The sequence below is a fragment of the Tachysurus vachellii genome, chromosome 1, assembly GCF_030014155.1.
Source record: "Tachysurus vachellii isolate PV-2020 chromosome 1, HZAU_Pvac_v1, whole genome shotgun sequence".
In the NCBI taxonomy this organism is placed as follows: domain Eukaryota; kingdom Metazoa; phylum Chordata; class Actinopteri; order Siluriformes; family Bagridae; genus Tachysurus; species Tachysurus vachellii.
The window spans coordinates 11,674,866-11,700,710 of record NC_083460.1 but is presented as its reverse complement, the minus strand read 5'-3'; the positions used below and the strand labels follow the sequence as shown (position 1 = coordinate 11,700,710).

Sequence of the window (25,845 nt, the reverse complement as noted above, 5' to 3'; positions counted from 1 at the left end):
TGATAGCTGCTGGGATTTGCAATAGGATAATTCCAGTTTATGACCCCTTTTTTAGGCTAGACACCCCCACCATTCCCATGGATGCTGCTCTATCAGCAGTACGCATGTCTAGCACAGGTGACTGTGGAAAAGACACACTGGCTGCAGAATGAAAACGCTGTATCATTCATGCTTCACTCAGTTATGGGTAGGTTCAAATCCCCTGGTCACCAGCCTCCAGTCTCCAGACTCCAAGTCTCGGTCCAACCTAATGTGCAGACATGGAACGTGAACTATTGGTCTCTAGACCCATGTTGTAACACACACGCACACACACACATGCATACACACACACAATATTTGCTGTATCTAAAGTGTGTGATATCATGCAATATCTGATCCACTCACACACCAAAATAAAATGATCTTATAATGTGTACATACTGTACATACTGTACACACACATGCATGGCCAAGAAGATGAGAAAGATAAGAACAACAAGATAGATACAATGATAAAAACAGCAGGCATGATAAAAACAGCAGAGTAGCTGTTTAAAAAGGTGAAGATTAAAGAGAGAAAAGAGGGTGGAAGGCAGAGCGTGATAGAGTGACTACAGGAAAGGAATCCTGTTACTACTTTACAGACATTCTTGTTGCCATGGAGACCATTACCAGAATATCTCTCTCTCTCTCTCTCTCTCTCTCTCTCTCTCTCTCTCTCGCACACAAACACACATACACACACACACACACACACACACAGACTTAAGCTGTGCTGCTGTCTTATCACTTCAGTGCATACAGTCAATCAGATTTTTAACACTCAGATGTTGTATAATGTAGGGTAATAAACTGTACACAAGCACATACTGAGACTTCTACATTACAATTAGGTTTATAAGATAAAACACACACACACACACGCACACACATACACACACACACACACACACACACACAAACACACACACACAGGGGAGAGGTTTGGGTTGTGCTAGAGCATGATTGGGCAAGGTTAGCATTATGATCTCTTTGAAGTGTTAAGCTGTTCTTCAGAGCTGACTGCATGACAAAAACAACAAAAGCGCCGTGCTAATCAAAGACTACATTCCCTTATGTTAACCAATTCTCCATAGCAACAGCTTGGTAGTTCATCCAACAACAAACAAGAGTTCTTCATTACAAGCAGCAGCTCACATACCAAGACCTTTCTAATCAATTGCTCCTAATAAAACCTTCAACACCATTCATCTGCACTGTCTAAAAGCTCCTGCAATCATTTTAGACTTTCAGTAATGCTTCAGAAAGACACCAAAACTTTGCATAATAATGAAAATGTTATCTAATGCTTCTAATTAATTAGTTTCTACAGCATTCAACATATTACACAATACACCATTTAGGACTGTTTGCAAAACTATATTTATAATGTTACACAATCTACACCTTTTATTGTTTCAAATTTGTATAATCTTTCTATGGCTCACAGATACTTCTTTAACATTGATCTGTACTGGCTACACAGTGTCATGATAGAGCTTTAGGTACTGTAAGCATTACATTTGGACTGTACGTTACCTTTTTAAATAAAGTATTTGCATGTGCATATTTCCACAGCCAGGATATATCTCAAACAGTCAGTAACCATATAGTACTGTCTACAGCTTCATAGACATGAGCCCACATCATATAAAAGACAAAAACAAGCATGGATTTATCACTTAAATACACATTAATTCATTTAGGAAACTAGCTTTTCAAAGAAGCTTTTGAAACTTTATCGCCAACCTTATTTATTTAACGTATGAAATGTAATTATATAATGATATGAAAGTCTACTTGCTATAATACTATAATACTGTCGAATTTATCATGCAATCAACGACTTTGCTGATCAAATAGGGGTAATGACTAACCCCACAATAAGATATCATGATACTGTATATGGTAACCTGCAGCTGTTAGCTAAGTAATTAATACACGCCAACCTTTACTAAATCATTACACTTTACTAGACTAGTTGTGATTGCTTACCAATAACCAGCATGATTTAGTGATCAAGAAAAGCAGTCTAAAACTATTAAGAAATTGGTTTGTCCAGTTCTTTCTCTTTCCTCTAACTTTAATAAATACTCGCTATAAATATCTGTCACTTTTGCTACGTATCCTAGCAGAATCAGAGAACTTCAAATAAGCAAAGTGATGTAAATGGAAACACCATTAACAGCTTCTTAACCACATGATGTATTACAGTCTTATTGTATGTAATGTTTCCCAGATTCAAAACTGGGAAAACCTAACAAACCCATTACCTTTTAAATTACAGAATGCAAAATAATGTAATACTTTATTTATAAGTTGTAATGCATTACTTATAATAGAGATGTAAAATGCAATAGTGTAGTAGAACTGTTTGCAATTTTATTTCTGTTAAAAGGCAGAAAAAAAGACAGACTGTTTAAATGCAGAAAATAGTTTTGAGAGTAAACGATTTGCCACCTGGATCGTGAGCCCCAGTGCAAATGCTCCAGCTGCACCACAGCAGCTCTGCCCCTGTCTACAACACACTGCAGCTTGACTCCTCAGCAGCATCTAATTATAACACTGTTCTAGACTGTCTGTCTTTCACAGCCCACCAATAATGCATCATAAACATTTTTTTTTTTACAATACTGCTATAAATGCATCTTTATACCATCTTCATCAGTATACCATTTTTCTTTGTTAGATATTTCAAGATAATAACCGTACACAACCGTACAATTTTACTGAAATAACCTTACCTATGGAAGAAGCCACTGCTTAACACTACTATCAAATACTCAATTCAAAAACAAAACAGTAAAGGTATAGTCAACTGGTCATGAGAGCAGTTCTAGAATATGACTGAGCCTTCTTCTTCTCCTGAAAGGTGAGTGTAACCTGAGTGAAAATGAATTACTCAAAACAGAAACAAAACAAAAATCTTTGGCCAGATAACATGCAAATACTGTAAAACACAGTGGCTGTAAAACCATGGTGGCTTGGTGGTTTGCACATCTGCCTCAGATCTTTAGGGTTGGGGTTTTGATTCCTGCTGTACTCAGAGGGTTCCTCTAGGTACTCTGATTTCCTCCCCAAGTCCAAAGACATGCGTTATAGGCTGACTGACGTCACTAAATTGTCTGTAGTGTTTATGTGTGCGATCGTGCCCTGTAATAGACTGGCATCAAGTCCAGGGTGAACCCTGCCTTGTGCCCCCAGTCTCCTGGGAGGCCACAAGGTTCCCCGTGTCCCAGTAGGATAAGCAGTAAATGGCTGGATGATCTGACCTTACGTTTTCTAAGTGATTATGATATATTACATTATAGTATAATTATTTTTTGTCCAAATCAAGAGCTTTTTCTATCCAAATCTGTGTCAAAAATTATCTAGGTTAAAAAAAAATGACTCAAAAAAATGACTCTGATTTATGGAATGCTGAGTCTTTAAATAGACTGGACTAAATTGTTTTTAAAAAGCTCTAAATGTGTGCAAAATCTTGATATGGGCCTTGCGCAAAACATGTTAAAAAACAAGCAATCATGACAAGTATTTCTTTCAAGCACCTATTTGCCTTCCTTATAGTAGAGCTACAGTACTCAGTGCCTATGAGAAGTTACAAACCTATTTTTATGTTCTTAAATCCTACACATATATATAGTGCAAAGTTCCATCCTATGCTGATGATATGTTGATGATCCTCAAATGTAATTCTGTGTCTTCACTGATAATCTCAACACTTTCACCAAACTTTCTGAATATAGCAGAAAATCTGCCAATAGATCTTCCATTATTTTGTTCAATTAAATAACAGAAAAACTCAGCTACTAAGGCTATAAGCAGAGTTATAAGGCTTGTTACAAGAGTTCCACAAAGTCAAACAAAACCAAAAAATGTGTTAACCCGAACAAACCCAAGCAGAATGTTCAGGTCATCATTCACTGATCTTTTTCAAGCAATCCCAGAATTGACACAAGAACAGTTTAAAGTGCTTTTAATCATTATAGTATACTCTTTGGAAGATGAATGGCAATATTGTGTCCTTACAATAGAATGTATTAATATTTATCATAAACCAACTCGCTTTTATTACATTGAAGATATAAGTTTGATTTTTTAGTGTAAATTTGACCTTTACACTATATTAACAAGTTTAAAAACTTACTTAGACCAAAAACCAGTTATTTTATAAGCAGAATTGTGTGTGTGTGTGTGTGTGTGTGTGTATGTGTTTCTCTCCCTGTTCCTGTCTCTGTAGAATGTAGAGGTCACTCACATTCTGCTTGCCCACTATATTGTGGAACGGTAGTTCTGGACTCCATGTGCCTTCAGTAAATGTGGTGGTGGATGCTCTGTGATCTGATTGGTTGGTGGCCTCCTTCATGATGTCCTCAGGTAGCGTGAGGAGGCTTTCTTCAGGCTGCTTGATCAGGAATGTCTCAATGTTGTGTCGCCGTAAGAAATCATTCCGATCCTTGCCATGTCCAGCTTCTACTTCATAGTCTCCATTTAGACAATCCAGTGCTGCTTTAGAGATATGGATCCGCCTATAATACAAGACACGGACAGATATTTAGACAAGCATAAACTTTAAATAATTAAAGCTTAATTTAAAGTTATTTTATTTGATATTTATTTGATTTGATTATGAACTATCTCTTATGTCTACTAAAAAAATGTTAAATGGACAACAATCTTTCTTTAAAAATATGAGTGTATGTGTGTGTCTCACCCTGGTATGCCTCCAGACTCAAGTTTATTAGCAATATCAACATCCCAGGACCAGACATCAAACTGCCACTTCCTCAGTCCCAGAACCCCACATAAGACTGAGCCGGAGTGAATACCAATACGCATGTCGATGTCATGCTTCGTACGTGAACGCACATACCTACACACAAAAACACAAACATGACAACAAACACAAAACAACAACATGCAGGTGCACATACTGAAGACTCAGATGAATAAGCACTAACCGATTATAATCCACACAGACCTTATGAACACATTCAATTTTTCACATAAAAACACATTACATTTTTCATCTTCTTTCTGCATTATATGCTCTAAAGACACCAACAGCAGCAAACTATTGTATTGCTTCAGTTGTTGATTGTAACTTAATGTGATTTGCTAAATAAAAAGAAATAAATATGGAGCATCAGTTTTTTGACACTTTTTGTGATTTATGTCCAGGTTATTAATGCATAATATTGACACACTCAAATTTGTGTGTGATTCGTTCATTAAAGGAGCATTAAAGGCCACTGAAATGATCACTCGAGTCAGCTGACACTGGTGTCAGTGCTGTTATTATGACAAGACCACTAAGAGTCACATTATCAAAGAATTGACAAATGAAAAATATTTTGTCTGGAGAGCTTAACCATTGTGAAATTAGATTTCATTCATCTATGCTGGATTTATTGTGAGGTAGTTTTATTTTTGCTGTATAACTAGGTAAACACACACACACACACACACACACACACACACACACACACAGACACAGGGACATTGTCCTTGCCATGGTCCAGCTCAACCTCTTAATCTCATTAAACAGTCCAGAGTTATGGCTGCAATACTGCATGAATGTTTTAAAAGCCTTATGATGATGTTCCAGATGTTAACATTGTTGTGTGTTGTAAATGGTCACTGTTTGTAGGTTATGACAACCCAATCTGGCCCACATATGAAGAGCAGAGGAAATGCATGAACGCAAGCACACCTCCATCACGCCAAATTACATTTCATATGGCTTTCGTCTGTACAGCCAGAGCAGCAGCACAACACAGCCACATGTCTGCCAGAAATGAAACATATTAAACAGCTTATACTTGTTATTTTATTGGAAAAATATAGATTATATCTGGTTAACTACTGTATCTGGTTATATCTGGATAATTAGATCTATATAATTGTCTCACTTCATACTAATACAATAATAACTGCATACAATAATCTACTAGCTGCTATAAATTATTATTTAAATATTGTTAAATAAAGGGGGAACAGCCTCCCAATTGTTATCTAACTTATAACAGTGGGGAAACTATAATAGAAAAGAAAAGAATGAAAAGAAAGAAAGAAAGAAAGAAAGAAACAGACAAACAAACGCACACAATTGACCCACTAACCCCTCCACACAGAAAAACATATTCAAAATTGAACTCTATGTGCACAATAATCTGTAATGTACACAAAAATGTTATATGGTGTTTATATCATTAGTTGGTTGCTTCAGGTCATTTTTCCCAGAACACACCGCAGTCTATAAAACATGGCAACCCAAGACTACACTCCCTAACAATCATAAACTACAGTATAAACATGTTCACAGTCACCTGAGTACTAATCTCACATACCTGTACACAATCGCCAGACATTATACATAGGCTTCACACACAATTAGACAAGGTGTGTTATTTGTGTATTGTTATTCTGGTTCTGACATTGTTTTGTGTCTCATTTATGATTCTGGGATTTAATCCTACTGTTGATGTTTGCTGATCTCCTGAACTCTGATTGTTGAGGTTTTTGGGCACTGTTTTGGATTTGTCTTCCAGTTTCTTCAATAAACTTCATATTGAACTTGCATCCATTTCAGCAGTTGTTACCTGACAGTCACATGCAGTCGGAAGACTTGAGTTTGTGTCAGTCGTATAATATTATGTTATGTTGATGGGCCAAATGATAAAATCTCATTGTGCTGCAAATGGTTTTTCAGTCATTATACTGCCTTTCCAAAGTGAGACCGAATACACGAAATGACCGACACTGTGGATTTCTCTGCTCTAGACCAGAGTTCTCTATGATCTCTGGGAATATTCTTGTTATTCTTGTTCACCTGGACATTTCTAAATCTGTTTAAGTGCAGAGCCATACATTGATTGTTGTGTAAACATTACCAAACCCCATTAAAAATAAATCCCTTAGAAACTTTGTGTTTAAACAATAAATAAAGTGATTAAACATGAACACAAGCACAATAATTAACGTTACATTAGATTTAAACAGATGCTTTTATATGTAGTGAGTATGAATGAATTGGGTAAGGAAGTCATTGGGAAAATAACCTTCTGCTAAAATACAAGTTATAAACAATATTTAAACATCTGGATTTTAGTTTAATCCATTCACAAAGTAAATGAAGTATAACCAAAAGATCGACCTCGACCAGAGTCGTCATCATGTTCATCTTCCACATTATAGTCATCATCATGCAGTTCCTCATTTTAGATATACAATAGTAAAAAAACCACCAGAAATATAATAATAATAATAATAATAATAATAATAATAATAATAATAATAATAATAATAATAATAATAATAATGCTCTGCTAATGTAAAAATGAATCCATTCTCATCAGTCTCCTCGGGTGCAACGAGTGTGAAGGGTTTTTTCCCGTTTTAGAAAATTATCCCTTAACCACCGACATTGTTACATTGAAGTCAGTGATTTGACATCAGAGAAATAAGGGACAATGTTAACAGAAAAGGGAAACAGATACCCACCATCCACAATTACTGTTGGCTAGAGAAATGAACTGAGCTATGAAGTGCATTCTTGTGCTTAGCTCCAGAATACATGTGATTTTCCAGCTTTAAGCCAAATACAGCCTTACACACACTATACACACTTTCGGTGTGCTTTATCAACACCACAAGGGGCACCCCATAGCTGTGTGTTCTTAACTCAACCATTCACCTCAACACCAGCAATGATCCAAAAGAGAAATTGTTACATTAATGTAACTCAAATGTCGCCAAAAGTATATGGACACCTGACAAATTACACCCATATGTGCTTTCTGAACATCTCATTCCAGTTTTGCTGCTCTAACCTCCCCTTTTCTGGAAAGACACTCCTATATACTGTGAAGTGTACTCATTTTACAAGTGTACAAGAGCTTTAGTGAGGTCAGGCACTAATATTAATTGAGGAAGTCTGGTGTGAAGTCAGAGATCAATTTCCTCCCAAAGATGCTGAGTGGGGTTGATTGCAGGGCTCTGTGTAGGCCACTTTAGTTCTTCCACTGCAATCTTAGCAAACAATCACTTCACTCTGTACACAGGGCCAATTGTCAGTAAAAGGAAATATTAATACCAAGGCATACAAAGACAATTTAGCCAATGTTGTGCTTCAAACAGTGTGTCAGCAATTTGGGGAACAGGTGACAGTCAGGTGTCCATGTAGTGTACCATGTAGTGTATCTTAGCCAAAAGTACCAGATAACACAACATGTGGGCTGAATATAAATGCATCCCAGGAGCATTACCTGATAGTTTTGATCATGCTGAGACCCATTTCTACACAGCAGTGGGCATGATCTGGTCTGGGTTCAGGAAGGCCTGAGACACAGTAATAACAATCTCCAAGAATCTTTATTCTCAAACAGTGGTGCTCCTAAAAGAGAGGTAGAAAAAGAATTCAAGAAATGATTTAATTTGGACTCAGAAGATATTCAGAATTATGCTGTGAAATTGTTTTTGCACAAACTAGCTCTCTACCTGTACTGACCGAGAGACGTGAGCCCTTCCACATATTTGTAACAGTATGTTGACATTCTTGACAAACACAGATAAAGAATTAAAATCTCACTTAGTTGCACTCATATAGATTACACCTGCTTGCTGCACTGTTTACATGCTCTCACGACTGTGCAGAAACAAAAGACCAGTTAGCACTGCTCATCACTGCTAAACACTACACATTGCCACAATTAACCATGCCATGAGTCATAATTGCATGCTTCAGCTGCTAGCACTAAATGATATAGTACAAGCGCAGACTGAGATCAGTTCTCAAGTGTAGAAGCTACAAGGGTTAAAAAGAGCATATTTTAAATGTGAATTTGTCTATTTTATGAATTTGTGTTATTGGGTCAGTAAAAGAAATTTGCGTTCCAAACATTACTTTTATAACTAAAATGAAATGGTACATAATAATTTTGTACATCAGTAAAAAATTTTAAATATCACAAAACTGGACTACTATTTAGCCTCAGAAAAAGTCTTCAGGAGAACCGTAAAAGTTTCTCTAAGATGTTCAAAAAAAGTCAATTTCCTTATATAATTATGCAACAAATATATCTGTATATGAGACTATTGATGCATTTTTATGATGCCAAATGCTGACTTTGCTTTTTATATTAGTTCTACCTACTGTTCTCTATGGAAAAGAATTGAAGAAAATATTTTATTATTTAAGTCACCTTGGATAGAACCAGGAGAAAATAATTAAAATCCGTGTTTAGGGATGCTGACAGAATATAATCTGTCACTGAAACCTATGAGAGATCTACAGTATTTGTTTTTAAATCATCTTAACAGAAAAACTAATATATACATACGTGTGTGTGTAATATATATATATATATATATATATATATATATATATATATATATATATATATATTTGTCCCTCAATATGCAATCCATGCTCAATCCTTTCCCAGATTCAAATAATTTTTTAGACGCAAAAATTGCCAAATAGCACTCATTAGCATTTTAGCTCTAACACTAATGAACTCATGCAGTAATGCAGTACTAGTGGCTCATCGCAGAAACCTGCAATTGCTCCAAAGAATTTTCACTTTATGATATATATCAGGAATGATATAAGTTTATTTGAATTAATATGGACTAGAAACACAAGCTAAAAATTCTTCAATTGATCCAACTCGTTCCCACAGTTCAATGAACACATTCAAGGTCATTACTGTATCTTATGAATGTTAAAAATGAATTTTACATCCCAGGATAGTTTAGGATTGATTAGAAGATCACAATATTAATCAGTTATTACTGTACATTACATCCACCATTCAGCAGCGGACAAGCTCTACATAAGACCTAAGCTTATCTTCCTATTATGATGCTAAAGCTAATAATGCTTTAGGTAATCATAATAAAAACTCTAGCTAAGATACTGTAGCCTCTTCCATGAATCCACATCATATGGGATCATGAAAATCATATGTTTGACTGACAGATTCCTTTTTCCTTTGCACAAACATTCATATCTACTTTTAAAATTCACTTTCTGAGGTTTAGCCTGACAGCTCTGCCTGTGATATTGAAGCTCAGCGTTGGTGCCTGAACACTACCATAAATATCAAATGAAGCTTATTTCAGGATCATGTGAGTGCTGCAGCAGCTGCTGATTGAATTACTGGCTCCATCTCTGAATCTGTCCTCACAGGATTGTGCAGAAACAGAAGCCTGCTTATTTTGTCTGGGCCATATTCAGAGCTGAGTAAGGTACAGGTAGTGAGGCTTGTGCATACTGGTATTCAGAGTTATGTAGAATGCTCATCCAGATGTAAAGCTGATTTGTCTTGCAACATAGAGGCTAAAGCCTGGAATTGTGAATAGATATGAAACTATTGATTCCTTAATCCACAAAAGTCAACAAATATTTTCTTTTGCTCAGAGGAAATAACATCTGAAAGAGACTTTTTAAGATGGAATTTTATATGGATTTTTTTCTATAGTGAGAGCATCACATACTTAAATTTAGATGAAACTGTCTTTGGTCAACTTTACAAGATGGACACAAGAAAATATAACAAAAATAGATATGATAAAATACCTTAAACATTTCATGACCTTGATTTAATAACTTGTAGCCACATTAACTTGCGTACACTTAGCCATCGGCTCAGAGTTTGAAATTAGAAATGGTGAAATATTAAAATTACAGCAGATAATGCTGCCTAAGCTTCAAGCTTTGTGCCAAAAACATGAGTTTTTCTAATTGAACTACAATGTATGTAATGAGAATGTAAATAATGAGAGCATAATCATTGTTAGTGTTTAATGTGATCATTACACTTATTGCTGTTCATACAGCACACATATGAAAATACTGGATTTCTATTAGATGTTTAGTTAAATGCTTGCTATCTCATTGACTCATTCTCAGATTAATCTATTTTTATATTCTTACTTTTATATTGCTTACCTATTTTGACACTAAGGAAAAAAATAAAAGCAGTAAAAAAATATATTTAGTCCATATTTACTATCCCAAAATGATTCAGGGTTTACAGGCCTGTGCTAGTCTTTCTAAGGAAACAGTCTAAATGCTACTGAAAACCCCAATCATGGATACCTCTACTCAAAAATAAAAATCAGTAAAAAAAATATCTGTCCAGCAGAAACATTCATTCATCTTCTACCACTTATCCAAACTACCTCGGGTCACGGGGAGCCTGTGCCTATCTCAGGCGTCATTGGGCATCAAGGCAGGATACACCCTGGACGGAGTGCCAACCCATCGCAGGGCACAAACACACACACTCTCGCAATCACACACTACAGACAATTTTCCAGAGATGCCAATCAACCTACCATGCATGTCTTTGGACCGTGGGAGGAAACCCCCGAGGCACGGAGAGAACATGCAAACTCCACACACACAAGGTGGAGGCAGGAATCGAACCCCGACCCTGGAGGTGTGAGGCGAACATGCTAACCACTAAGCCACCGTGCCCCCTCCAGCAGAAACATGAAAATACTTATACATACTAATGTAATGACTCCAGTGTAGTCACAGACACACACAGTATGCCACTAGAGTTACTCTAACTTTTACACGGCAACGACACACACAAGCACATCTACAGTAGCAGCGCCATCTCATCGGTAATACACATGACTCCTAACTGCATTAAGCATGAGTGTTTTCTCCCATCACACAAACAGACACATAAGAACTTTCTGATTAAAATATTAAAATAAGTGTATTAGACTTGTGTGTGAATGGGGTATAAATACATTTTTTACACTCATGGAAATGTTGTGTACAGTTATTCAGTATATTTATATTTTGTATGGTTTTGATTTGGGGGGGCACGGTGGCTTAGTGGTTAGCACATTCGCCTCACACCGCCAGGGTTGGGGGTTCGATTCCCGCCTCCACCTTGTGTGTGTGGAGTTTGCATGTTCTCCCCATGCCTCGGGGGTTTCCTCCGGGTACTCCGGTTTCCTCCCCCGGTCCAAAGACATGCATGGTAGGTTGATTGGCATCTCTGGAAAATTGTCCGTAGTGTGTGATTGCGTGAGTGAATGAGAGTGTGTGTGTGCCCTGTGATGGGTTTGCACTCCGTCCAGGATGTATCCTGCCTTGATGCCCGATGACGCCTGAGATAGGCACAGGCTCCCCGTGACCGGAGATAGTTCGGATAAGTGGTAGAAAATGAGTGAGTGGTTTTGATTTTGCATATGAAAAACCTCTAAAAATGTTTACCATTAAATATACATATATTAACATACTTAACATTATCTTGCACATATATTTAAATACATGCAATGACTAATGGCTCAAGGTTGTCTACCTTGCACCATTAAAACTTCAAAAACTTCAAATCCAACCCATTTGCCTGGGGCACATGCAGGAAAAAGCCAGGCTGGTCCAATAGCTAATAGATTCCACTGATCAACTACTTTAGTGCACAGATGCCCAGGTGCTCTGGCAACAAAAGGAAGGCCCAAGAAGAAGAGGGCCTGGCAACCAGCCATCTCCACAACACCAAGAAGCCATTGGATGTACCAGGCAAGAGTAGGGACAAGCTTTACAGCTCTGGTTCAAAGCCAACAGGAAACCGAGGCAGGAATTGATCAAGGCTGAAGTGGCAGGAGAAGAAAACAGCAGTACAGTAGTATAGCAGGGGTTCAGGTCTTGGTCTTAAGGGCAGTTATTGGTTTCCTGTATAGATCTACTTACAGTATGGTACTTTGTTGTTTCATAGCAACCTTCACCCATGGTTTTTAACATGAGCTTTGCACTCTCTGCAACACATCTCTTCAACACATTCTTACAGGTGACAAGACTATGCTAGCTCAGGGGCAATGCAGGTGGTGACACAATCAAGTTCTGAGGAAGCTGGCAGAAGTGTTGGAGATTGCTGCTAAGTGCAGGGTAGCCAGCTGGAAGGCTGTCATATATCCTGTGGATGTTGGCTTCATCTGCACATCAAAATCACGCCTTCTCAGAGACAAGGGGGTTCTGTGAGCCAAGCTGCTAAAAGCTGGAAAAAAACTGGCAAAGGAAATAGAGAAGGCCTGCTTTTGGTTATGGATCAAAAAAAAGGATAGAAATTCGAGAATTCACGTTTGATCCAAAAGCCAGCTTCAGGGGACGCAGGGAGACACCCCACTGTTCCACAAATATGAGATGTACTGAGCTAAGCAGTGAAATATTGTGGTCTCCTGGCTGAAGAACATGAATGCTGCAACACTGGTGGAGATGTGTCAAGCAGAGATGGCCAGCAGGTAGCAACATCCATCTGTACACTGCAGCCATAATGACTGAGTGACATTTAGATCAATGCAGATATTGTGTGCAATTAACACCATTTAACAGTTACTGTAAAGGAAGTAGTAGCGATATAAAAAAAGCACACATCTGTCAAAAGTTAGTTTTTTTATATACCAAATTTGGTTATTATAACAAGAAACTTTAATATGTTAATATTAAAGTTTCTGATGAAATATGGGTATTTTTCTTGGAAAAATAGAGCTATCACTAACCCTCTTTCCTTTTCTATGAGCTAAATAGTCACATACAGTATGAGACAGCCTACTAGAGTTAGAAAGTAAGTTTGTGTGTGTGTGTGTGTGTGTGTTTTGGTTACTCACATGTGCGAGACGATCAAAGCGGGCAAAGAGCTCGTTGAGCATTCGAACGAGCTCTTGAGCCGAGAGGGTGGTGGACAGGTTTGTGAATCCCTTCACATCAGCAAAAAGAATGCTGCAGGAGACACAGTCATCACACACATATAAATACACAGATTATCCAGTTTAAGGCAGCTAAACATTTCTGTTCTCAGTAAAGATGTAATTGGTAGTACAACACAGTGACAAACTGCCAGTGATTGATTTGTTCTCCAAATTGCAGCCTATTTATCCTCTCCTATACTCCCCACTGTAATGTAACTGATCATGCTGTATTCAATAATTCCCTGATGTGTCTCACTCTCTCACTGTTCATGATCGAACAGGATCTCAGCTGACAAGCAGTCCCATTTGTCACAGCAGCATCAACTTGTCTGCCACCAAATTAAAAAAAAAGGGGGTGTTAGTGGAAAATATTACACTCTAAACAAGCACAATTCTGAAAAGCTACTCATCTTTCTGTAATTTCCTCCCAAGGTCATCACTGCAAAGAAGTTTCAAAACATACTGTTCTCTTAATAGGAACTGTAACATGGCCAGTCCAGCCAGCAAGCTGACCTTTTCCCACAGCTCACAACACCACACCATTAGCAGTGTGAACCCAGCGCTATGCCTCGCCTGAGTATTTCACTTTAACACTGTATCCCACTCAGCACAATTCCCATTAAATATTCACCATTCCATCAGTTCCCTGCACATCATTTCACTTACCCGTGTGCTATAAAAAGTCTACACACCCCTGTTAAAATGGCAGGATTTTTGTGATGTAAAAAACATGAAGCCAAGATTTTTTCCAAGATGTCAGACCTCATAAATGTGCAGACCGCTGCACTAAGACGTTGTTGAAGAACCTTTATATTTTATTCCACCTCTCAGTCTTAAGAGACTATCAACACGGTACTTTTTGACTTCTTTCATGTAAAATCATTCTAGATCCATCAAAATGTTCAAGCATCTCCTGTGCACAGCCTGCTTCAGGTCGCAGGTTTTTAGTTGGATTCAGGTCCGAGCTTCATCACTCAAAAACACTGATCTTCTTTAGGTTACACCATTCTCATGCTGATTTGGATCATGTTGAAACATGAAAGTACTAGCAGTTAACTGAAAGTTTTGCACTAGCATTGACTGGGGTTTTTAGCTATTGATGATTCTCTTCACCTTGATAACAACCCCAGTTCTGGCTGGAGTAATGCAGCCCTAATGCATGATGCTGCAACCACCATGCTGCACTGTGGGCACAGTGGTCTGTTGGTGATGTACTTTTATTGCACCAGACATACCTTTTGGTGGTCTGGGGTGATGTATTTGAGCTCAGATTGTTAGAAAGAGCTTCTGGCTACCTACCCCAGCCTACCTTGTTTTTACATGGTCAGATCTTCCTGCAGCTTGTTTGATAGTTTTTGTCTAGCCCTTTAAGCACACTTCTTAAGCTCATTTGGGACATTGGCTTCAACATGGATTCATAAACACAAGACGATAAAGAAATTGTTTTCTACAACAGGGTTGTGTAGACGTTTAATATTCATTGCCTGTATCATGTTGTTCTTTGATTAGATTCATAGACATCTATTGCTTTTTTTCTTTTCATTTTCATTTAGTAGTACTGTTTACTTCCTGGTTCTGTCTAATAGCTGTTTAGGCATAGAGTTGTTTTGTTTAATATGAGTATGTTTTCTGCTTCACTAATGAGTTTCACACATTCTCTCAATCAAATACAATTTAAAATCATTAGTATTTTGTGAATAAAAGACTAAAGGCCCTGATTGCTGAATTCAATGGATCAAGACAGCAACAAATTGTTTGGCAGATTGTTACCTAAAAGTTTTCATTCATTTCAATGAGTAATAATGCTAATCACACACGTGTGTAATATGCAATGACTACTGTATGCAGGGTTAGTGAAGGTGTGTGTGCATGTGTGTGTGTGTGTGTGTGTGTGTGTGAGTGTGTAAGAACACTGGAAAGCAGGGTCTGCTGTTTGAGCTGACCTGGTGGCCTGTTGGAGTTACCTGACGTTCTCATAGCGGTGGATGTAAATGCGGTGAAACTGATGCTGCAGATTCTCGTCTTCTACATTACTCATGTCATTAATCATCTCCAGAACCACAAAACGTGGCAACACTGACAACACCAGACGCTCCTGGCACAGGGAAAACATGGGTAATCAAGTTCAGTAGCCTTCATTATTCACATGTACATAATTCCCTTATTCATCAAACTTGCACAAATGTAAGCTGAAATTTCAGCACAGAAGATGACATATAAATAGATCTACAACAATGATTTATGAAACTAATAATGGTTTGAGAACAAATGATTAATCAGTTTTAACAATGTGGATACAAGTTCTCCCTTAGATACCTTTTGTATGCACCCCAATATACCCTCTTATCCATCACACAAAAGTTATTCATGTGAAGGTTTCTGATTCACATTTCCAATCAAGCCCCATAACCTACTCATTATTTTGTGATTCCTGCATATACAATTGTCTCTGTAACTGTTAATGTTTATTTTTATTAGTAGTACTTGTACAGTCTACTAATATTTTTTGCTATAATGCTATAAGGTATTTGATATGGTCTGTTCAAATGAAGATTATCAAATTCCTACAAGGAGCTTGAAGGCTTAGTGGTTAGCACGTTTGCATCAGTTTTGAGAGCTAGATTCATGTTATCATCCTGTGTGCGAATGGAGTTTGCATATCACCCTGTGCTTTAGGGTTTTCCCTGGGTACTCTGATATACTCCCCAGTCCAGAGACATGTGTTGAAGGGAGTTTGGCATCTTTAAAAGTATGTAGTGTGCGTGTGTGTGCGGTTGCCCCCGCAGTGTGTTTGCAGCGTGTCCAGGGTTTCCCCCACTTTGTGCGCCAATGATAGGATAGGCTTCAGGTCTCACATGACCCTATGTAGGATAAGCAGTATAGATAATAGACGACCATATACATGAATTATCCGACAGATATAATAGAATGAAATGATCGTATTGATTCAGTGAAACTGTTGTTAAAATTTGCATATTCAACTTTGCTGAATATGGCCCAATATGATTCAACTGTAAGTTTCAGAAGTCAGAGGTCTCCTATATACAGTACATACTTAATAACCTGGATAAGTCCACACCAAATCTATCAAACTGCGAAGGGATCTCCTGTGCACAGCTAGGGTTCAAATTTGATTTATGAACAGGCCATTATAAGAATGTGGATCTTCTCCTTCTGGACCTGTTCCTTTGTTGATTTAGATGTGTGCTTTTTCTATCTTCAGCTGTCTAATAGCGCCATGTATATTTTGTGCCTAAAAGCTATCTTCAAGAGAGACCCAGTCCCAGCTGAAGAGATATCATAACATGATGCTGCCATCACCATGCTTCACTATGGTTATGAACTTGGGTTGTTGGGCTGTATTATATTTTCCCAAAATGTCCTACTATGGTGTAATCAATCCATAATGCTTTGTCACATGCTTTTAAGAAAGCAAATATGTAAAAAATATGAGGGTTTAATGTTGCCAAAAAACTCTCTTGACTTCCTTAATGTTCTTATTTCATCATTGTCACAGTGGTGCACCATTTTATCTGCTAATTAATTACTGGTGAATGACCTTATATTACTAATGTTTAGTAAATTCAGACCTTTCAACATTCAGATCCTGCACATGCATTTAATCTCTTAGAGGACCAGGGCTTCAGACATATAAAACATTTTATTTAAATAACACAACAACACTCAAACACACAAAGGAGCCCCCCCAAACCCCCCTCCCGCCCCACACACACACCCACACACCCACACACACATGCATCTAGCTATATCCTCACTCTTCAGGGGAGTTGCCGAAGGAGGTTCTATTTGCCAGTCAGTCTACGACTGTATGTGTGTGTGCAGTGTTTTTGCCCCAAGAGTGTAAGATTAACTTACTTCTATTTTGTCTATCAAAAATAGACTTACACAGAGTGACTTTCTGGTCTAGATCTAGTCACATGTACAGTACAACAATCTGTCAGAATGCTTTCTATTCTATTCGAACACATGAACACATGGGTTCATGCAGACACACTAACCTGTCTCTGATTCTCAGTCTCCAGGCGGAGGCGAGCTTCAATGCACCTGCGTGTCTCCAAAAAGGCTTGCCGTTGAGCACGGTCTGCCAGGTAACTGATAAACACACCTGCAGTGTTCATACACAGGAACAGCAAAACCTGGGCACAGAGCTAGAGAGAGAGGAGAGAGAGAGAGAGAGAGAGAGAGAGAGAGAGAGAGAGAGAGAGAGAGAGAGAGAGAGAGAGACCATGTGAGGGACAAAGAGACACATTTTATAACTTATATACACGTTACTCATGCTACCTTTGGTGAATTAATCATTGTTTTGTGTGTGTGTGTTTGAAAAGAGGGACAGCTATTTGTGTATTCCTATGTGTACTGTGTAATGATAGAAATCTTAATTAAGTATTCCATTTAAAAGCTTCTCTCATCTAAACATTAGAGTAGTTCGCAGATCTTATGAGTTAGATTTGACAGATGTTTGTCGGCCTGTGTTCTATCAGTAACCCAAATGGTATAAAGCAGCGGTGTCCAATCTTATCCACAAAGGGTCGGTGTGGGTGCAGGTTTTCATTCCAACCAAGCAGAAGCCACACCTGATTCCACCTGTTTAATCAGTTGTTCTTGGCTTTTAGTAAACTCTGGTGTGGCTTCTGCTTGGTTGGAAAACCTGTACCCACACCGGCCCTTTCCGGATAAGATTGGACACCGCTGGTCTAAAGTGTATGTTATTATTATTGCATTTTTTACAGTACTGGATTATTGCACTATTGCATCAATTTTAAAAGGTATCTGATATAAAAAAAAGTGCACAATTCCCATAAATCATCAATTTATCCAGCGATCCTCAGCCCAGAATCTCATCTCAATCTTCAGGCAAGCTCCTATCCCTGTCTCCTGATTATTAAATAAGTACTTGTTTGAGATTACTTTAGCCCATTGAAATAAAACCTGATATGTGGCTTAGTTAGTGTTTTGCTCATAGCCTGCTTCACATTTACTGATTCAGTCTTGTCTAGTTTATACTTATTTGTTCAACTACTGACCACTGGTGAGTCTCACATTACTGAGTGTTGCCTTGCTCTGTTATCTTTGTGCTATAACCTGCACTTGAATTGGGGCATGGAAGCCTTTATTAACACTACATATACATTACAGCAAAGTGGAATTCCTTTCTTCGCATATCCTAACTGAGGAGGGTAGGGTCAGAGCACAGGGGAAGCTATGATACAGCACCCCTGGAGCAGGGAGGGTTTAGGGCCTTGCTTAATGGTCCAACAGTGGCAGCTTGGCAGTGCTGAAGCTTGAAACCCTATCCTCTAATCAACATCAGCTTCATGGCAGAAGTCTTCACCAAAAGCATGGACACAGCATGTTTGCTGTCTTAAGGCCTTGTAGTCAGCAAACATAGATTCCTAGCACTGAACCTGAATTTTCCCGTTGTCCCATGCATTGTGGTGTTTTTCAGGCTTAAACACTCTTCAATTCAGGACTGTTTGTTCAGTTGAATCAGTGTATTATACAATGGTGTGCTTGAGGACCACACAGGTTGGGAACCTGTAGCCTCTACTCATGAGATCATAATGTACTTAAACTCCCTAGCCCAGAATGTTAAATAAGTGAATAGAGTGCTGAACAAACATATCCAAAATCTTCTCAATTTTCAAAGCAGAAAATAGCCTTGCAACTTCTAAATAACCTTCCTGTGATACATCATAAGATGTACATTACAGGGAAGAGTCAATGTTCAGCAGTAACAGAGTGAGAATCCCTGCAACTCTGCTTTTATCTCAAAGTGGATCCAATAAATAGCCAAGTCACAGCAAAGCAAATCGCACATTCATCTCTTTACCGTGAACTACATTATAAATCATTCTTTATCCAAGTTTGCCATTAATAGTCAAGAATGACACCTCTGAAGAGAGTGTGGAGCAAACCTAGCCTAATACCTGGTAGTGATTTTAAGATATATATCATAGCATACATTTTGAAGCAACAAAGGAAAGCAAAAAGAAAGCTTACACAGGGGAGAGTACACCTGGACAGGATGCAAGTTTATCATGGGGCGCAATTTCACACCCTTACACACCCATTTACACACTACAGACAATTCAGTGGTGAGCCTACGGATCAGACTACAGTGCATGTCTTTGGACGGGGGAGGAGGCTGGAGTGCTTGGAGGAAACCCTTGAGGTGTGGGGAGAATAGGCAAACTGCACACACACATGGATAGAGGTGTGCTAACCACCAAGCCCCTACCAAAGATTCCAATTATTCTTTAATTATCCAGGTTACAATTTTCTAAGCAAATGATGTGTCTTGCATGTGCCCCACTAAACCCTAAACCTGCCTAACAACACCATTTTCTCAGAGTTGGTTCATCACTGCTAAAACTCAGGATATTGACTGCTAATTCACATAGGCTCTGCCAGATGTCCCTTCAGTCCTTGCTATGCTTTGAAAAGACCTGGTTAAATCACATTACTGTAATTGTCCAGAGGAATTGTCACGTTTCCTCCCATGGGGTGAATCTGCCACAGACTCCCTGAGTTATTCCACAACCTGGCTCATGCCTTTCCATTGTGTAATGAGCAACAAACCTGTCTTTCCCTAGAGTGCCATACCTATTTACGCACCAGTTGTTGACAACTGAATTTTAGAGATAGATAGATAGATAGATAGATAGATAGATAGATAGATAGATAGATAGATAGATAGATAGATAGATAGATAGATAGCACTGTGAAATGCTGGGAGTAGAAAAGTCAAGTTTTCATTTTTAAATGAAGTGCCAGAATACAGATGATGGGAGTAGTGTGACTAATTCGGACTCAACTGGAATGAGTATTGATGAAGAAATGGTTGAGGAACTCCCATTTACGAACAAGCTGATGGAGAATGGCTATTGACACAGGACCTTTGACGAAGGCTGTTGACAATGAGACTGTTCAAGAATGGAATGAAATGCTAGCCCTGTGAAACCAACCACTTCCACAATTATTCAATTATACTTCATTAAAACTTTTTTTTTTTGTGCTGTCCAAAATGTAAATTTTAGTAAACAATGACATTTGTGTATAGCTGACAACATCCATCCCTAACTCTGTGGGGAACTGTTCACCGGAAACATGCTCTGTCTTACATCCGTAGCCTTACCAAAAAAAATAAAAAGGCACTGGAACCAACAGAGAATTAAGCCCTCGGGCCTTCTAACCAATCAGTTATTAGATCACTGGAAAACAACATAATTGTATGCAATTTGCTAAACTACCTTTAGCAAACAATATGCTGTGGAATCTGTTACAGTGAACATCATAAGTGATCACAAGTAGATGTGGAGAAGATACATGAATTTTTTAAAGCGTTCTTTTAATCTGCAGTATAGGCTATATGCATGTGTATATGTGAAATATGTAGTTGAAAGAATTGCCAAATATCTATATGTAAGAATAATAAGCAAACTCTTTTTGACATGTCATAATGATTGTTCAGCTTTTTGAAGATGCCATGCTTCTGTTCTTGTTTCTTACTGACTTGGCTTAAAGGTAGGGTCTCTGATTTTTGAAAGCCAATGTTGACATATAAAATCACCAAAACAAACACGCCCCTAACCCAAATGGGTCCCACCCCTGTATTGATAGCTCCGCCCACACATACATACGTAACCCAGGCAACTAATGGAAAGAAATGTGTCTTCATTATAGCTGAAGGAAAGAACAATACGATTGCAGATAAACAAACAAGCATAAATGACACACAAGCATAATCATACAAAGGACGGCATATATTAGTTCTGTGAAACAAAGCAAAACCAACGTTACTCACCTATCGAGAAGGAAAAAAGCGCCTCGGCGTCTTAAGTAAAGTTGGCTGCATATTCACAGATCAGAGTTTCCCGAGTCAATAACTCCTGAGCTAAATGCTGTTACTAGCAAAACGCGGTTATAGCTGCCTCTCTACATTACTACGATAGAAAAGAGGTGTTATTTGTGTCGTAACAGCGTTTTGCTCAGGAGTTATTGACTCGGGAATCTCCAATCTGTGAAAATGCGGCCAACTTCCTGCTCCTTCAGTTCTCTCCAGCGCTGGAAAGCTGATCCTATATTAACACGGTCCTACTTCTTGCCTTATCGTAAGCCTTTCTTCGCTTTCTTTCTTTGTTTTTATACTCCATGTCAATGTTAAAACCGCTTTCTGCTAATGTCACACATGCACACTGAACACATATTGAAAAAACCCGTCCCTTTCTGCTCAGTGGATACACGTTTGTTTTGTTTTTTGTTTATTTTTCGGCCCAAATAAGTTTTCTGAAGCATTTCTCAAAAATTGGAGACCCTACTGTACCTTTATTAGCTATTGTATCCAGTGCAACATCCTCCACAGGGTGTGCAAGGTATTTGGAAATAAGTTAGATGGGAAGTGATTAATGTGGAATACATGCGCTCTGTTTTCCCACATATGTGTAGGTGATCCATTATTTTCCTTCTCTCTGTGAAAGGAACTGAATGTACAGTACTTTCCAGTAAGCAGAGTAAAAGTAAAATGAGTAAAAGCTAAGCAGGCAGTGCCAATCAAACTGCAATGCTGCTACATTTCTTTTGAAAGTTTTTTATTAGTTTCACTATTGTGCATCAAAAAACCCTTGGGTTTTACCTTGAGTATGGTGTATTCTCCAAACAGTTCTTTTGGTTGTTGTATACGTATCATCAACTGAGACACGATGCTTGTTTTCTTGTGGAGTTTTGGATAAACCTTTCTATGGATTCATTTAATTTTAACCAGTCTACGCTTTAACTGTGAGAAGAATATGAAAGAAATATACAAAGTATGTTGTGACAAGCTGATGCAGAATATCCTATGAAAAGATCAGTCTAGATTTTTCCTACACAAAAGTACCATTATTAGCATCAATTTGCCTGCAGCTTTCTGGGAATCAAGATCTCAGACAAGTGGATCTGTCATAGACTATGTGTGAATTTTAACGAATGTCGTCATACAACATGTCAGCTGATGCTGGGGCATGGTTACAATTGACCTTACCATGAACTTACCATCAATCATGAGTTGTTGCTTTGCTTTGTTTTCTATAATGAATTAAACAGAAAAATAGCATTGAAAGACCTTGGTATGACTCCAGTCTTGTACTGTATGTGAAGTGCATTAGGTGACATTATATATGAGTTAAAATCCAGGATTTTTTTATGGAGAAATAAATGCGGCAAGAGATCAAGCTGTGACCAAAAATGCATCATTTCAAAAGATTATAAAAGGCTTCAGATTCAGATGATCGTGCAGATGTCTTTGCTTTGTGGCTTCTCAATAAAGTTTGATTTTTTTGTATCCTAAACCCAATGTCTTCAATAGAATTTATTTTTGTTTAAGTAAGACTTTCTACAACTAGTAATGCAGAAGACAAAAGCAAAAGTGAAGCACAAGCCAGAAGAAACAAACTTTCCAACTGCAAAATAACCTGGAAATGTTTTTATCCTTACAGAATTTATACTGCTCACTAATATATAAGTAAATTGATTTATACAGCATGTGTCAGATATGAAAACTATAGTGCAATTTCATAAAGGCTTTTGGTGTAAACTGACCTTTAACACTCACCACTGTTGCACACACATTTGTGGACTAAATCGGTTTTAATACTTCACTGCTCTGGGAGATAATGTCACACCACCTTTTGCTCTGCTCCATGGTACAGCATTAATTTATAACCAAAATAGCAACAGCATAAAAATGTGAATAATATTGACCATGACCAACCAAAATGGCAAGATGAGACAGTTAATTAACATTTAGTGACATGAAAATGAAGCCCTGCATTTGTTTGTGTATTCTAATCTTAATAGTAGGTCATGCCAACTGATATTATAAAAGTATTAAAGCAGTTTTCAATTAATTCAAGTTTGATCTCTGCTATTTTGATTATTAAATGCTAATTGGTCTTAGCAGTTAGTAATTAGTAGTTAATTATTATTACTAGCTCTAAAATACTCTATTAGAACAATTGCTCTAAACTAATTATTTCACATGATATTAGTCATATGGCAGATGATGCTAGTTGTAAGTGAAGAGTGTTTTCCATTCCTACTGTATGTGTACAAGCAAAAAAAAAAAAAAAAAAACAGGTCATTCTGCATGGTACTAATTATTAGTACAAACATCGATGTATGGTGAAGAACATTTATATATAAATAGTAGAGATGAGCCGGATACTCGGCTGAAACAAGTATCCAGTACGGATAAAGCACTTCTGCCGAGTACGAGTATTATACGAGTAATACGAGTCAATACCTGTGCTCGGATTGAATGAAAATCATCATTGGGTATCTGATTGTGTCAGCGTTCTGTGATAGGCTAGTCACAGCGCCCCTCCCCTACAGTGATAGGCTAGTCACAGTGCCCCTCCCCTACACACATACAGATGTATTGTGTTGCTGTGTCTCGCTCTGCTCACTCACAGTCACACACAGAACAGCTCTCTGTCTCTCCCTCAGTCACTCGGGTTCGCGGGTCTTTTCTGTTAACGTTTAGGGTTTCTTCAACATTTTAACTCGGGTTGTAACGTTAATAATACGTACTTACTAACCAGTAGAGTTCTGGTAAACGTGGGTTCGTTCAGCCGTGGTGCTTGCTTGGTAGAATGCGACTCGCATTGCGTCTCTGCCTGTCGGAGATTTTTTTCTTTTTTAAACCTTCAGCTGTCTCTAACAACAAGACACTGAGTGTCTGACACGTTTTTGCTGTATTTCATAAAAACATAAAGGTAGTAAGCTAGTGTTATAAATATTACAAATTAATTATTACCGGTTAAAGCCCGCCCATTTCAAGACAAGCCCCGCCTACTTCCGGGTTAGACCCCACCCACTCCGAGTACAGATACAGATAATTCATATGGTTAACAGATACAGATACAGATACAGATAATGCTGTACTCGCTCATCCCTAATAAATAGACCTTATGTGTATCTTAAGCAGCCATGTTTTGGGTTTTAAAAACAGACAATTCCATCCCAAATAACAATTTTTTCTTACATCTATTGTACATTCAGATATGATTTTGGTGAAGCCATTTCTCCTGCAAGCATGACTGATCAATGGTCTTGCCCCATATGTTACACACTACACACTTGCATGCAAAGTCGTGTACCTCAAGAGATCTCCTAAAAATATGCCTAGACTCGAAAACAGCATGTATTTTCTTCAGGGATTATTTTGTAACCAGCTGCAACCATTGCCTCCTGAAACAATTACATCTTACAGAGCAACAGGTACATGGATACACATGCTCCAAGACACTGGATAAACATGACCAGACATGCCTCAGCACCTGCTACTCTAAAAACCCCACAGGATGTGTGTGTGTGTGTGTGTGTGTGCTTTTGTATTTTCTCACCATGAAATTAATTTACACACACACATAGTGGAAACAGTAGATTCATATTGCCATAATGTGTCCCCTTCTGCACCATTTCTTCCTATGTTTTTATCTTCCTCATATTCCTCTTTCTCTATCTTTCTATCTTTAATTTGCTCCCTATACCCCACTTCCTCCCCATGTCTCTTTCTCTCTCCTACCCTCTGTCTCTAATTCCAGATCCATCCATCTAAACGTAATAAATAAAATGGAACACTGCATTCCAGACAGCTTGATAGATCAAGTCACAGAATGGATGAAATGAGCCAGGAGCATGACATTACTATTGATGGAGAGAGATACAGTTACTGTTGTAATGTGGACGTGATGCATGATGAGAAGAGAGATGATTGAGTTTTGTTGCTTTACAGCAAACAGCACTGACACACGACGTCCCTCGATTAGAACAATCATAGCATCTTACATACTCATAGATGCATCACAGGAAGTTAATATATTGGATAATATTTAGAGTTGGTGGTTATACCATATGAAAAAAAACCATGTAACGTTATATATATTCCAGTGTGTATACCTTAGTGTTCATAAATATCTTTATTTATTATGCACTCCATTCAGAATATTAACAATAAGCGAAATCAGAAACACACCATGTAGCCAGGAGATCTGCAGAGAACTCTTGATTTCATTTATTTGTAAAAAATTGAAAACAAAAAATGAATGAGTC

The 25,845-nt window shown here is 38.0% G+C and overlaps 1 protein-coding gene across 2 annotated transcripts in view; it reads right to left on the bottom strand.

The window, feature by feature from the left end:
* Window positions 1-25,845, bottom strand: part of adcy8 (adenylate cyclase 8 (brain)) — a 56,542-nt gene that overhangs the window by 18,567 nt on the left and 12,130 nt on the right. For both annotated transcript variants that reach the window (XM_060897502.1, XM_060897419.1), the window contains exons 2-7: window positions 17,754-17,903; window positions 15,699-15,829; window positions 13,654-13,765; window positions 8,289-8,416; window positions 4,736-4,894; window positions 4,280-4,550 (exon numbers count right to left, since the gene is read on the bottom strand). In XM_060897502.1, the coding sequence (XP_060753485.1) occupies window positions 4,280-4,550; window positions 4,736-4,894; window positions 8,289-8,416; window positions 13,654-13,765; window positions 15,699-15,829; window positions 17,754-17,903 (951 nt within the window). The remainder of the gene's footprint in view (window positions 1-4,279; window positions 4,551-4,735; window positions 4,895-8,288; window positions 8,417-13,653; window positions 13,766-15,698; window positions 15,830-17,753; window positions 17,904-25,845) is intronic.